At 31.8% G+C, this 14,680-nt stretch overlaps 1 protein-coding gene and 1 non-coding gene across 2 annotated transcripts in view; both read right to left on the bottom strand.

Moving 5' to 3' along the window:
- Lrp4 (LDL receptor related protein 4) overlaps positions 1-14,680 on the bottom strand; it is a 1,066,574-nt gene that overhangs the window by 577,841 nt on the left and 474,053 nt on the right. The window contains exon 4 of the mRNA XM_085821440.1: positions 1,601-1,714. Coding sequence (XP_085677566.1) covers positions 1,601-1,714 — 114 coding nt within the window. The remainder of the gene's footprint in view (positions 1-1,600; positions 1,715-14,680) is intronic.
- On the bottom strand, positions 13,616-13,688 carry TRNAT-AGU (transfer RNA threonine (anticodon AGU)). Its single transcript has one exon. It is a non-coding gene; the product is annotated as a tRNA-Thr (tRNA).

Below are 14,680 nucleotides of genomic sequence, written 5' to 3' on the forward strand. Positions count from 1 at the left end.
ACAGACATTATATTACAAATTGTTCCTCAGTGTAATCTAACAAGTGTGCGAAAGAGATAGAATACTAGAATTCAATATATTAGCAACGTATATAGTTTGATGTTCAGTTTCATATATTTAACAAATTAGCATTGCAAGTTATTAAGCACCCTTTACTGATGCCCCCTGAACACTTGCTTAACACAGAAAGTAAAATAGTTTTTACTTTCGCCTTAATTTCGAATTGGAACGCTGTTTGAATTTTAAGATGCAAAAGTAATTCCTTGGCCCACCACCGGCCGAGCGGTGAAAGCCGCTGAACGCTGGTAATTCGGTCCGGGTTTCGAGTCCCAGCGAACGGCCTGGCTGCATGGGCGTTTCCATGGTTTTCTTATGTGAATACGAGCCAGTTTCCCTTAAAAAGACCTCCACGGGGCATCCCTCCCTTTCCGTGTAGTGCCTAAGGGCGGAACACGTAATAAGCAAAAAAAAAAAGTAATTCTTTCAGAAACAAATTTATGTTCTTATTTGTATTTCGATTCAGATGTCAAATAATTTTATCTGAATGATAATTTAGACAATACATATTGAGGATTACATCTTGAAGAAATAAAAGAGATGAAAAGAAAATTAAAATTATTAGCTAAGCACTTTTGGAAAGGAAAGACTATCATTAATCGCATTAATCTTTTATCTTCAAACTTTGGCAAAAAAGAGATAGTTTTAGATAGAGTTTGATAAACGTAGACAATTTCAAAGATATGGAAAATTTACTTCTCGATGATTTTTAGTAATTGCAAATTTATAAATACTTTTTCTGAGAATATATTTAATTAAACTTTATTCGTTATTGCATCACTTTATATCTATGATGAATTAAGAAATTTGCAGCGCTAGCTGCTCCTGAATGAGGAATATTCAACAGTTTCGACTCCACAAACTCATTCTGTATGGACATTCTTTTAGTGAGAACAAGATGCATAAACAAGTTAAACACTGCAACTCAAAATTTGAATCTTTGTCATAATATATCCCTTAATTATGATATATTACGAATTACATAAATTATAAGAAGTATAAACAAATTAAGTACTGTAAATCAAAATTCAAATTTTATGTATGAAATACCGCTATTTATCAGACAAAGTTTCTTTAATGGGGCAACTTGGGAATTAAATAAAATTTTAATGAAAAAATATTTACTCGTTTTAGTTTCTTTCATTAATATTACATTATGATCACAAACTAATTACTTAAATCAAGAAATATGATCAGCTAGATTTGACTAGATGTAAAATTATTTCGAGAGAATAAGTATGAAAGATTTTCAGAATTACCACTATTTCTGTGGACTCATTTTAAATGAAGTTTTATTCGAGTTGCAAAATATAGTTTTCATTATTTACTATTAAACTTAAGTGTTTCCAACAATAAACTTTACTATATCAAGTGAGAAAAAGAAAGAAAGCTGGGAAAGAAAAACTTTTTTCTGTTCCCCCACCGATGATAACCAGTTAATCTAATCGTGACATCCTAGAAATAAACAGGAAATATAAAAGACAGAGGACTCATAAGAGATTGGAACACGACAATAGCTAAGGCAGTCGAAATGTGTACTCACTGCAATCTTCATCGCTGTTATCTCCGCACTGATTGGTTCCGTCGCAACGCCAATCAGTTGGGATGCATCTTCCGTTGGCACAAGGGAATTCCTTCTTGGAGCAGTTCCTTGCACCTACAAAGAAAAATAGATATAAGCTTAGACGTAGATAAATACTGCTGCATCTGTCTTTGTGTAGAAATGGTGCAGAAACCCTCGGCTAAAAATGAAATTAGCTTCTGTATACCGTCGGATGTTGGGTAGATGAAACCCTTTTTGGTAATGTAAAGAAACTAGAATTTGAGAATCTTAAAACCACTCAGCTTTCAGTGTATGTTTAACGAAAAAATTCGACATTACAGATTTTGATTCAAAATGTTGTTTATTCATGAATAAATATAGCGTAAAGATTTCATACTGATATCAGTTCCAGAATACATATTAAATATGTTTGTGTGGAAACTTTTTTTTGCTATTTTATTCCATCCCATTGAGTAAAACTTTTTGTTCACCTTCGCTTACTGAGACTTTTATTATTTTCTTCAGACGCATACCTTTGCCTGCCGCCCAGACTAGAAAATGGTTAGTGACTCTGACTGTCGCCCCGAAGGGCCATATTTTCGAAGAAGAGGTCGTAGGTTCGAAGAAGGGCTATAGGTTCGAAAGGCCATAGAAGGCATGTATGTAAATTGTCTGTATGTAATTGTCATAAAAGGCAATTGTGGTCCCCCTATTAGGTGCCTCTATAAAAAAGTGACTACCGCTTCAGGCCTTAGTAATAGTCAACGCATATGACGGCTAACGCCCGTCATTGAAAAAGAAAGTCTTTAGCTACCTAGCTAACCGTTAGAGATCCTTTGAACGTGATATTAGATGTTGAGTGAATATGATTTGAAAGTTCTAAACATTTACTGTAGTTTTAGCTATTTCGTACAATTACTAATTAAAATACATAAACTGTAATATAGAATTAGAATCGTAACGATTAAAACATTCCTCAAAGTATTCATAATAATAAGCTACTTAAAACATGAGGCAGATTCTTGCAATGGTATATTTTGAAAGGCTAAAGCGTTCTGGATATCAGTGCTTAGGTCCTGTTATCACTTTAATATATTGGATAATGTATTAATTTTTTTTTCTCTTCGAGTAAGAAATGAACCTAATACGCTTTGGAGCAATATGTTCAAACGATCTACTGGCATTATGTAGTGTAATTCTCATAAAGATGCGTGATAGCAATATTTATATCTTAAATGTCTGTGTTTGTCTCAAACTATTCAGCAACCAAATTTCTAAGAGTGTTTTTATTATACGACAGCTTCCCAATGTCCGTTTACTAATTCTCGGATCCGAAAAACTCCCTCTAGGTATCCCTAGCTCATACCGATGTGTATTTAGCACCCACGTTTCGAAACTGCTTTTTAAAACACGATTATTGATTCTTTGAGATATTCTGAGACACATCTTGGATCTCCTGGCATATATTTCTAACATCTGGGATTCGGAGACACAACAAATATGTATAAAGGGCCACGCCACCCGGCAAAGTGCCCTACAAACTTGTGAAAACTTTAATTGAAGTATATAAATAACCACTTCAACAAATTTCTTCACATTGAACAGCGGACTGGAAATCCACAGATTCCATCTCCATGTTCGTAGACATGATTGATGTCAAATCAGAATGCAGCAGTAGTACAATGGCGCTTACATTTTAAGAGTCTGATACGCATTTTAGGTGACTTTTGTTTTTGAGTCCTGAATGATTAACTTTCATAATGTGTTTATCATATTTTTCCTAATAAAATTAAATAACAAGCCAAATTTTACTTTACAAAAATCTCTCTTTAGGCCGCTGATTGTTAACTGTCGGGTCCTTTGAAGTTCCTTACCTGCAGTTTAAGAATCACTTACTAATATTCTTAAATTTTTGTCACGTTTCCAGAAATCTTGATATGTGTGCTCAATGTCCCCTGAAAATAGCTGTAAACGCCAGATGAGTTTTCTTATTATTTGATTAGATGAGTTTTCTTATTTACATGTCTTATTTACATTTCTTATTTACTTCAGATAGATTTAGGTACCAGGTACTTCAGGTCGAGTGCCAGCTTCAGGTTTGTTCACGTAGAATGCTAACATGAATTTAATCATAATTCTTAAGGTCATATTATTGATATTTAAATTCAATTTTGAATATTGTTCTTGTTATTAATCGTACTGATCTGAGCATAATACAGATTTAGTCCATGAATACATCATGGCCAAAAGGCAAATAAGAGTTTGTTATTAGCCAGCCCTTGGACATTATATAAGTAACAGGAACAGTAACAGTTTTAATGCTAAAAATCTTTCCTACTCTGCTGGCTTGAGCAACTTATCAGCCTCAGAGTGCATATCCAACGTACCGCACAAGCAATGGAATCTACAAACTGCCAAAACCAGCAGATATTCAAGATAATAACACAAGGAAAATTAAAAGTGCCTAGGTAATTAGTGAATGACGAATACCCTACGGAGAAATTGTGTATATACTGATCAAGACCTAATCTTGTACTAACGTGGCCGAACTGTGTAAAACTATAACTATAGACAACAGATACACACAATTATTTTAATAGGTTAGCAATGATTAAAATAGTGTATCATATTATCGTAAACATTTACAAAAGCCCTACGACCAATTCTTCCAGAAGTTTCTAGAGGCCATTTTACACTTTACGGTTTCGAGAACTAGGGACTCAGTTCTTAATCGCCGTGAGATTTAACGGTTAGTTAAAATGTAAATTTTTACTTAGTTTAAGCATTTATTAATATCTTTTTTCCTAAGATATGTTTCATGCTTATTAAAGTAGAATATACGCCTTGTTCCTTTCTTGTCTGCAAATGAAAAAGAAGCTTCTATTTATTTTTTGAAATTACTGAAATTTAAGCAATTTACTCTGCTGATTATTGTTACTATGACATGTTTAAAATTGTTCATCGACGTGCTAGTTTTGTTACCAATATATATATATATGAATTTTATATACTTGCAAATATATTTAACTGTTATTTCTTATAAAAGCTAACATCATTTGTGTAATTAATAAAAGATGTCATCATAATATGATCAGCCATGCCCTTCGTAATGACTGATCACTTTACGATTTAATTTCTTAAATTTATTATGTCTGATGATATTGTTCACTGTCTAGCAAGACAGTCACATACACCCTCATAACTATATGAGCAATTTGAATGTTGAAGACATGTAAATCCTTAAAATAATTGCAGTCATTGCAAATGTAATATAATATTTTGTCAAATATTTCTTAAGCCATCACAGATAAATTGGAGCTATAAACGCCTGTTCTTGAAGAATGATATCGGTGCATTTAACATATTTTAAAAAACTGCTGTAAGAAAGCCGCAACAATAGTTTAGCTTGGCAGAGAAGCGAGTGAAAGAACGTCACGCATCCAAGATGAAATCCACGTTCAGAATTTTATTTCATATTCAACCTTTTTGGGTATTAACAGCTTCGATTCCTAAATTTAATGTCGTTACTGACTGACGCGTTATCTGGGCATATGCTTCATGAATATTATGTGAAAATCTTATGACACTGATTAATTTTGAAATAACGCTATTCGCAGCAATTTACTATCAGTGACTATTTTAGTTTTGAAAAGAGAAACAACCAAATTAAAATGAAGAATCAAAGAACTGTAGCAAATTACACATAAGGTTTACACATAATTTGGTTTACACATAAGGTAGGCGTCCTGCAACATGGTACTTTTATACAACGCATTTTCGCTCCAACGTGTTTGGAAAAAATCTTACATTTTCTTACAAAGCGGTACTTTTTCAACGAGGTTTAGGAAATATGTGGTCAGCGCGTCAGCGGAGAAGGCAGAAACTTACCCCTAGATAGGAATTCTAGGAACCAGTACAAATGCACGTTCGTTGTCGTTGTTCCCTTTTGGTCGAGTGCATTATCTTTGTGCGACAGCAGTAAGTTGCTTGCTTTTGCAGTATTATAATCTTATATAGACATTCTCAGCGCGAATAAAATAATTCCCTGTAAGAGCACAATCCAACCAACATTTTAATTAAAGTGGGCCGAACGCCTATAAATGTGTTATACTAATTGTCACGCGCACTATATCTCATGACCTGAGAAGAACTCTAGAAAGACTTTTTCATAGCTTGATCTTGAAATAAGGCCAATTAAACATTGTCGAACAACTATAATAAGTGACGATAAGGAATAACATTATGTTTCTTTTTGAATTTGACTTAATAGTAACCCCCCTTTTTTATATGATGTTAAATTTTATTGAAGTGTTTTAGGGAATGTTTTTATGCACATAAATTTAAAGAATGATGAAACTTTTACACCATAAAAGGCAGTTTTTCTCTTTTAAGAATGGAATCCCAGTTTTTGTATTAAGTTGGTGTCTCTTATAATTCGATTTTCCACGACACGGCATTTTCGAAAAATGTAATTGCCGCGTTATAGGAGATCTATCCGCATTTTATTTAATAAGTTCTTTTTATTCTTATCAGACAATAAACTACTTATACATATGTACATGAATACTGAAAAAGAACAAGGCAGATGAAGAACTTTATTTTAAATTTTAGGTAAGAAATTAAGGATTTAAAAGAAATTATTGACACCCAGCTATACATCGCAGATGCTTGAGCAAATCTATAAAAAAGCGCGACGCTTGTTAACATATGCTGAAAGGTTTTTAAAAAACTTTAATTTCAATCTAAATTCAGTTACTTTTGTATATATTTGTACGTACATTTAACGAAGGACACATATACAATAAAATATGCAAATGCTTCTATCGCAATCTGAGGTTTAAAAAAAAGAAAAAGGCAGCTGCGAAACAACATGGTAAAGTAAACTGAAGAAAAAATAATTTTATAAAACAAAGAAAAGGAGTTACTTACAATGCAACACAAAAGACTGCTAAATAGTACATGAAAGAACAATTGACTTACACCGCTATTGTTATCATCGGACAAAGAAGCGACGAAAGATTGAAAAGTAGATAGAAATATAAAGAAATAAGACCCGGATAAAAAGACTTTCCTCTTTTATAGGGAAAGAAAAGGGTATGGCATTTATTTCTCTTCTTTCCCTCTTTGTTTAAACCGGCGTGAACGTCTCTTTGAAATCTGAGATTCTTCTTTTTTTCCGCTTTTGGTTGGGCACAATTCCCATGAGAAATTAATTCCATTTGTTTTTCGTTGGTTACACAGAAATCTGTCGATGCAAGTGGTAACTTCAGAGAAGCATGTCATATATATTATATACGTATGCTAAAAAAGGATAATTAAAATTGATTACCATAAATGAGAGCTGCATTGTAAAGTTCGCGAAGAATCTTTGTCAACCATGCGGTACACACCCGTGATTTGGTTCAATAAATAAGTATTATTGTTGAGAATAATAAAAGAAGATATCTGATAGCATATTTTAGATGCCATTTGAATGTTGAAAAGAGGAAAAAATAAATATTAATCACAAGTTTAATAAAAATCAAACTACACGAATTTAATGAAAAATAATGACTTTTATTATCATGGAAAATGGTTTTTTTTCGTACAACTATTCCAGAAGGTTTTGCAGAAATACTGCAGCCGCAATTTACAAAAAAAGTTGACCTTTCGAAGAAAAATTATTAATAAACTCACTCAGTTCTAAAATTGTATCGTAATTGCAACTCACATTATTCTAAATTTTTGATTCGATTCAGTTCCCATAAAAAATTAATTAAATTTATTTTTAATTGGTTACACAGAAAAATATCTATTCAAGTTTTAATATCAGACATTAATTATATTTTAACCATTCACATCATTCACATAAATATAAATAATTAAAGTTGATTCCGTAAAGGAGAGCTACATTGCAAAGATCTGTGAATAAATTTTACGGCAGCAGTTTTACCCATATTTTTATATCTATGTAAAATACAGATGTCTTCATTTTTCTGTATATAAATTACTTTAGATGAATGTTAATTACTTTTCTATATATTACTATATAGCTATATATTACTCATAATTATCTATGTATTGCTCATCCGTATAAAATATAATTTCAACAAAGGACCAAATGTTTGTTACGAAACGTAATTTGTCTTATGACAAATTTCTTTGATTTACTACAAATCACAGAGTTCATTTATTAAATTATTTTGAATTGATTCTTATACATACCACACAGCATAATTAATTAAATTAAATTAATTTTTGAATTGATTTTTCAAGTTATTGTATCACATCTATTTTGTAGTCTGTTAGAATTATTTGGTTTCGGGCAAGTACAGCCTGTAGGAGTTTGACTGAAGGGTATAACAATTAAAGTAATTTAAATTTAATCATACTGTTTTTTATTTATAGATTTGAGATTTTTTCAGTTGTAGATACATTAGGTTATTTTTTAGACGCATAAGAGAATGAAAAATTAGCAATTGACGGACCTCTGGAATACCGGTCCAGCTTGCAGGACCACTACATCACTAAGGCAAGTTAAGAAGGCGGCAGAAATACCTAATACAGTAAATAAACAAGCTTATTTTTACTGCTCTTTCTACATCAACCTCCTAAAAAGATGTACTGTTGTACCCAAAAAAGATCTGTCGTAGAAATTTATTTACTTTTCACGTACTGACTTGATTGAGAATTTTGAGACAGGATTCGTTTAATTTTTTACGACAGATTTTTACATTTTCAAAATAAATTTATGTTTTTCCAATATAAATATGATTTGAATTTACTTTGTGCATATTTATTTGTAATAAGTGTGTAAAATATTGACAAAAGCTAAACTGGCTGTCCAATAAAAAGTTGAATAGCCAATTTAGCCTCTAATTATCTTTGAGGTATTTTAGCATCTAGAAATTCGGCTTTCCGCGTGCCCATATTTGGTTGATTAATTTATTTATTACTGTTATTTTTCTTTGTTTTAAAGCCAGGATCCTCCAATTTACGAACTCTAGACATTTGTAACAATTCGTCTACTGGCTAAGCTGACAGAGATAACATGCAAACAAGTTTTGAATGAGAAAACATGCAGACATTTTTTGAATGAATTTTGAATGGAGCGCAAATTTGCAGTCGTTCAAATAAATAATTCATGTTAAGATTAATGAAGCTGCAAGTATTTAATTTCACCTCCCCCCCTCGTCCCGAGAAACGTGTTGCCGGTGTGCTGTTTCGTGGTAAACCATATGCATAATAATCTTTATTGTTAAAGCTCCAAAACTGCTGATGCAGAATTCTTGAGTTCGCTTTCGGGTCTTAACGGGATTACATATCCTATTTAGACATTGGAATACGAAACGAAAAGCCGTTAAATTTATTTATTACTCTGGATGTCACGGCAATACGGAAGAGATAATTCTTTCACGGTTATGCCGAGGCTGAAGTTTTCTGATAAAACCTGCAAGTCAGACTGGAGGCAGTTTCAAGATCCAGAACATCCTAAATACTTCTCACTCTGGCAGAAACAGTTTCGCAACATATTTCCCATGTGGCATTGGGTATTCTGAGCCTCGAAGTAGAGTTTCTAAAATTTATTTTAAACTTACTTCCAAAACACAGTTTTTAACTTAATAACAAGATCTCACGCTTCCTAGTTTAAGGAATTTTTTCCCTCGAAATCTTACTTGTTATTTATTTTGTAAGGCGAAAAAAAATTCTTTTCCAGGGAAGAATCTGTTTTTTTAATATTAGAAATGCGCTAAATTTGAGTTATCTCTGTTAGTGAATGTAGGAAAAAGTAATACAAATCCTTCTCTTTTGCGTATTGTGTGGATTAAGTAATACTTCTTCTTTTAAATGCACTTTAGAAATGTAAATTGGATTACGCAGCTTTAATTCTCAACCAATGTAGATTCGCGAAAACAAAGAAAGGGAAAATTTTATGTTTTTTTTTTCCCTTCAATGCTATTAGAAGTTTCTTCTATGTACATTGTAAAGTGAAATACAAATAATAAGAAAATTATCTACATAAGCACAAGTTTCTCCATTTCTAAAACCATTAAATTACGCTACTAAAAAGCTGTTTTGGAAATAATTTTCATTGGAAACGGTCCAGGAATGCATTGCTTGAAGTTACTGAAATCAGACTGTTTTATTATCGTAAAACGCCAAGTTGTAACAAAATCATAACTTATTAATTAATGATTAGGAGAATAAAATTGTTTCACTCCTCACTCACCTCACATAATTTAGTATTTATAACAAATACTGGTAAATTTATACTATAATTTAAGAAATAATGTAAGTATTAAATACAGAAGTCATATTTTGGATTAAGCATTTAAAAAACGTTTATTAAGGATTTATTCAATTTTAAAATCACGATTATTGAGGTGTACCGTGATATATTGTACTCTCAGAGTTTGTTCTTGAGAATCCTTATTCTTTCATGAAATTAATATTTTGAAATATGCTGTTATTGACATAGGGTTACCTTCCATGTTTGCAAGTAAAGCCTTTTTGTCTTTTGCCATCAAAAACAAGATTTTTGGTTTTAAAAATAAACATAATAACCTTATCTTCATTTCTTTCATCCCTTTATCAATTACGAAACTGCTCGGAGTTTTCTCAAGTTTAACTATAGGGATATTTTCTCACCTATTAATGAATTTTATTTTTTGATTGTTAAAAATGCCATTATTTATTTTGATTCATAAGGCACTTATAGAATATCTTGTCAGAGTGGCTCATCATACATCGTTCAAACAAACAAACAAAAAGTTAAACTTTCGTTTCAAGGGAATATGAATCTTAAGTTCGAAAAAGGTAAATAAACAAATATTCGACAGCTAATCATAATTGTACATTTGATCATATTTTGACTTTGGTTCTATAACAGTTATTCATAAAGCTTCTTAACCTGGCGAATAAGAATTTTCTTGTAGATTTTGACTGATTCCATTTTTTCGTTCAAGAAATTTTTCTGCTTTAGCTAATCACATCGATTTTAAGCTAGAACTTTTTAACAGTTTCAAAGTTCTAATATCTTGTTTTAATGCGTCATTACTTGTTTTTTCGACAGATAGTATTACCGCGTGTTCGGTTTACCACGCCCATTGTTTCGATATAAAAACAATCGTCGCTGGTAATGAAACCATGGACGAAATCCTAAAAACAGCCCATAATTTCTTTCAAAGAATGCAAAATATTCCTTATCGAGCCATTTAAGAAATTGTAAACTATGGTTCACCAGTTGAAAACATTGTTAAAAGACCTCGAATGATTCATCACAATTCACGCTGGTGGCACTAAATCTGTGCATATGTAAATAGAAAATTTTTGTTCTACTTTTATTTCTCCTGACAAAGCAGGAAATGACCATTGAACTACCTGTTAAAGCAGTTAAGGACATTTTTATCAACCATTATTTATTTTATTCATTTAATCATCATTATTGTTTAACGTTTTAGCGTATTTGTAAAACTTTTACTACCAAAGTTTGAGCTTGAACTTTCGTCATTATCCAAATCACACCACATATGTAGATGCTCTGAAGAAAGATAATGCTCCAAAATCGATCCTGATCAAAAGCCAGAAAATACTGAAAATTTAATACGGCAGTTTTGCGAAAACAAACAAAAGTCTGTGTCTATAAAAGACTACCTATCTCTTGCAGGGGTAATTAGAGAGACTAAGATTCTTTAAATAAAATTAAAATAGGACCAAAAACCATAGACCTGATGGAAAAAATAGCCGAGGATATTAATTTACTTTACCAATCAAAGATGACTTAGATGGACGCTAGATGGATCCCCAAAATCAAGACTGACTTGAAGACAGGAAATTGAGACTTTCCATTTGAGATATGTATATCTCACTGTAAGACGACTGCTGCTTATTTTATCCCTTCTACTTTACCTAGTCTGATTTTTCTCAATGGAACTTACTTCAATGTTTTACATGCGATATTCCTTTCAGGCATTAGTTTTCCAAAGCTTAAAACAGCAGAATATTTTCATCAAACAATCCTAAGCAACTCGCATTATATCATTAATGCAAGAAAAATCTTGGAAAATTTTCATTAACGCACAGCAATATCAGTTGCTTGTAAGCTAAAGAAAAATGAAAGTATAAAGCAGGGCCCAATGTGGCGAAAATGAAGCTATAGTTATGAACTATGCTTAAAGGATTATTAAATTTGTTACATTTAAAGTTAAATATGCATTTTTAATACTACAGTTAAATCTTCAGTAATCTAGATTTCTGCTTATCCTACTTTAAATCTTACTATATATTTTTATATTTTTCTATGATGCGAATATTCAGGAAGATCTAAGTTCTAATTATACATTTAATTGTAACTGTGTATCTGATGACAATAAAACAATTCGCTTTATGTGCATAATCAATAATAATTAAATTATGATCCAAAATTTTGTTCTAATTTGGTGCTTGACGTCATTTTTAATACCTATTTTATAATTTAAAAATCCTTATTATAGTTGCAAAATCAAATTTTAACAGGAAACTTTAATGAAATCTATATTAGATAGTATTCAGACATGGAAATATGTATACATTAACGAAAAATTCAGCTCAGTAGAATTTGATATGACTTTTCAGGAGTTCTGCACGAAATCATCATTCTTCGTGTTTTTTCTGTATACCTATCGGTGGTAATCTTCTCTCTTTGACAATGATGGATGAGTACAAGTGATCAGGACTGATAAGGTTGCTATGAAGCGATCAATTGGCTCGTGACAAAATAATACCACCAAAATGAGGTGCAAAAAATACTTGCTATAGCTTTTTGATGATACATATATATTCAGGATAATCAGTAGCGTTAGAATTGGGGAAAAGAGAAAATAGATAGGTGCACAGTACAGAAAAAAGGCTATAGTCATTAGTCATTACGTCATATGTAGTTTTCTTTCAACTATAAATACGTTTGTTTTTAACATTTATTAAAACATCCCCAGTATTAAATTTTATCTGACAACAGCAGTTTACCGTAAAAGATCGATAATCTACACCCAACAACCTTGTACATTCGATAATCTATCTAACGTATGCTCCATAAAAGTGCAATGTGACAAGACTGTAGCATTTGAAAGTAATCGGAAGCGTTCGGCATTTACTTCGGGGACATAACAACATCATGGCTGAATTCTGAAGCAAATGCTTGCTAACTTAGCACAGTTCTGTTGAGGAAAGCAAAAATATTGATATTCTTATAATTAAACATTCTGATCTGCTGAACTCAATTCATACCGTTCTGTTGAACAATCTCTAGTCACATTCGCTGAAGACGAAATTTGTTGAATGATTCAATCCATACATGCAGCAAAGTGAATACATTTATGAAATATACAGAGAATTATTATCACAAAGAAACACTGAAATAATGAAATTTTATCTCTTTTATGTCTTTTTCATTAATGTTTTCATAAGGAGGAAGACATTTGAGCTCAGAAAAGTTCCTTATAATATCAATACAAATATAAATTAGGGATAATAAATAATGCATGTTCTATAGTTTGTTTCTTAGAATGTTTACAATCGTTAAATGTATTTGTAGAATTTCTCTACGCCAGACTTCATTTAAAGAAGAAATCTGTAGAATAGTCCATGTGATACTGAGAGGCATCATTTCGTATTCGATGGAAAAAAATTTACTAATACAAAGGTGAATTAAAGCATAATTTTATTTTAAATTTTACGAATCCATAGTAGCTGTAGATAAAAGGTAAAAATTTCAAATATATACGAACCATCATTAAAAATGCATTAATGATTTTATGCTACGTTATAGGGATTTAGAAAACTTTTTTTTAATTGGGAGGAACATCTTATGGCATCTGCATAGATTTTTTTCTACTGCTTTTCATCTGGTTTTTCTTCGTCCTCCTAACTTCTTTCCAAGTTATTTTTTGTAAAGCTCACATCGTCAGCTACAGTTGAAATAAAAGATCTTACGTCGCCTCTGGTGTCTTGTAGAGACAGTAGGTATTTTTGATACGGGAGACGTGAAAAAATGAGCAATGCCCTCGCCGGGACTCGAACCACGGAACTCTCGAATACTCGCCGAGCGTGCTGACCACTACACCACGAAGGCATACTAAGAAGCCGGGAGAAATTCCTTATAGTCTTTATTGATTTTATTTATTTATTTATGTTATTAAATTTTATCATAGATTTTATATCGATTTCTAAATATTTTTTGCAGTTGAGCACTGCCCTGACATGTTAAAAAATTTCATTTGTCATGTTCAAAAAATTCATTTTCATCAGTATTATTTTCCCAGAGAGCACTTGAAACTGCCTGCTTTCTTAAAACAGTGCTGAACAAAACTCTCTGATACGGATTCAATAGCCCTTGTAATCCACTGACCGGCATTCAGCACACTGATACATGTTACAAGCCGCAAGCAGTTTGACGGCAGAAGAATAGGCAAAAATAAATTTCTGTAATGAACACTGAAGCTTCTAATTATGCTTTGATCCAAAGGCATTAGTGCAAATATTGCATTGGGTGGGAAAGAAACTAATATCACTGATTTGTATTTTATAATTGGTGGGTGAGGCGACGAATTGTCAAGAAATAGCACAGTCTTCCTATTTTTTCTAAATATCGTTTCTTCATTAGCAATCAACCATTCTGACTCTATGCTTTGCATCATTCATAACTTTTTATTATGATGTCAATGGACTGATAAAGATTTTGGATTTATATGTTTGAAGCTTCTTGGTTTTTTGGCTTTTCAATTACAAATAATTGCTCAAATTCTTCTTCAGTATTACAACAATAAGTACTACGGTGAGACCTTTCTTTGGAGATTTTACCACCAGAGGATTTTGAAGTATCGAGTTATATTAGACAAAATTCAGTAAAATAATCCATATTCATCTGCGTTGTAAATATTTTAGCCCGAGTTCTTCTGCTAATTTCATTTACATTTTTATCCAGTCTATTACATGTTGCATATTTACTGAATTTTCTTCGTCATAAATGCACTTAAATGTAAATTTATGTCTTAGTTTAAATTTGTCTAACCAACCATTTGATGCTTTGAAGTTCTGTGGTCCCAGGAATTTCGAAGCTTCGTT

This window comes from Stegodyphus dumicola, chromosome 7 (genome assembly GCF_044657685.1).
Source record: "Stegodyphus dumicola isolate Sdum_Otavi_A_Nest chromosome 7, ASM4465768v1".
Classification (NCBI taxonomy): domain Eukaryota; kingdom Metazoa; phylum Arthropoda; class Arachnida; order Araneae; family Eresidae; genus Stegodyphus; species Stegodyphus dumicola.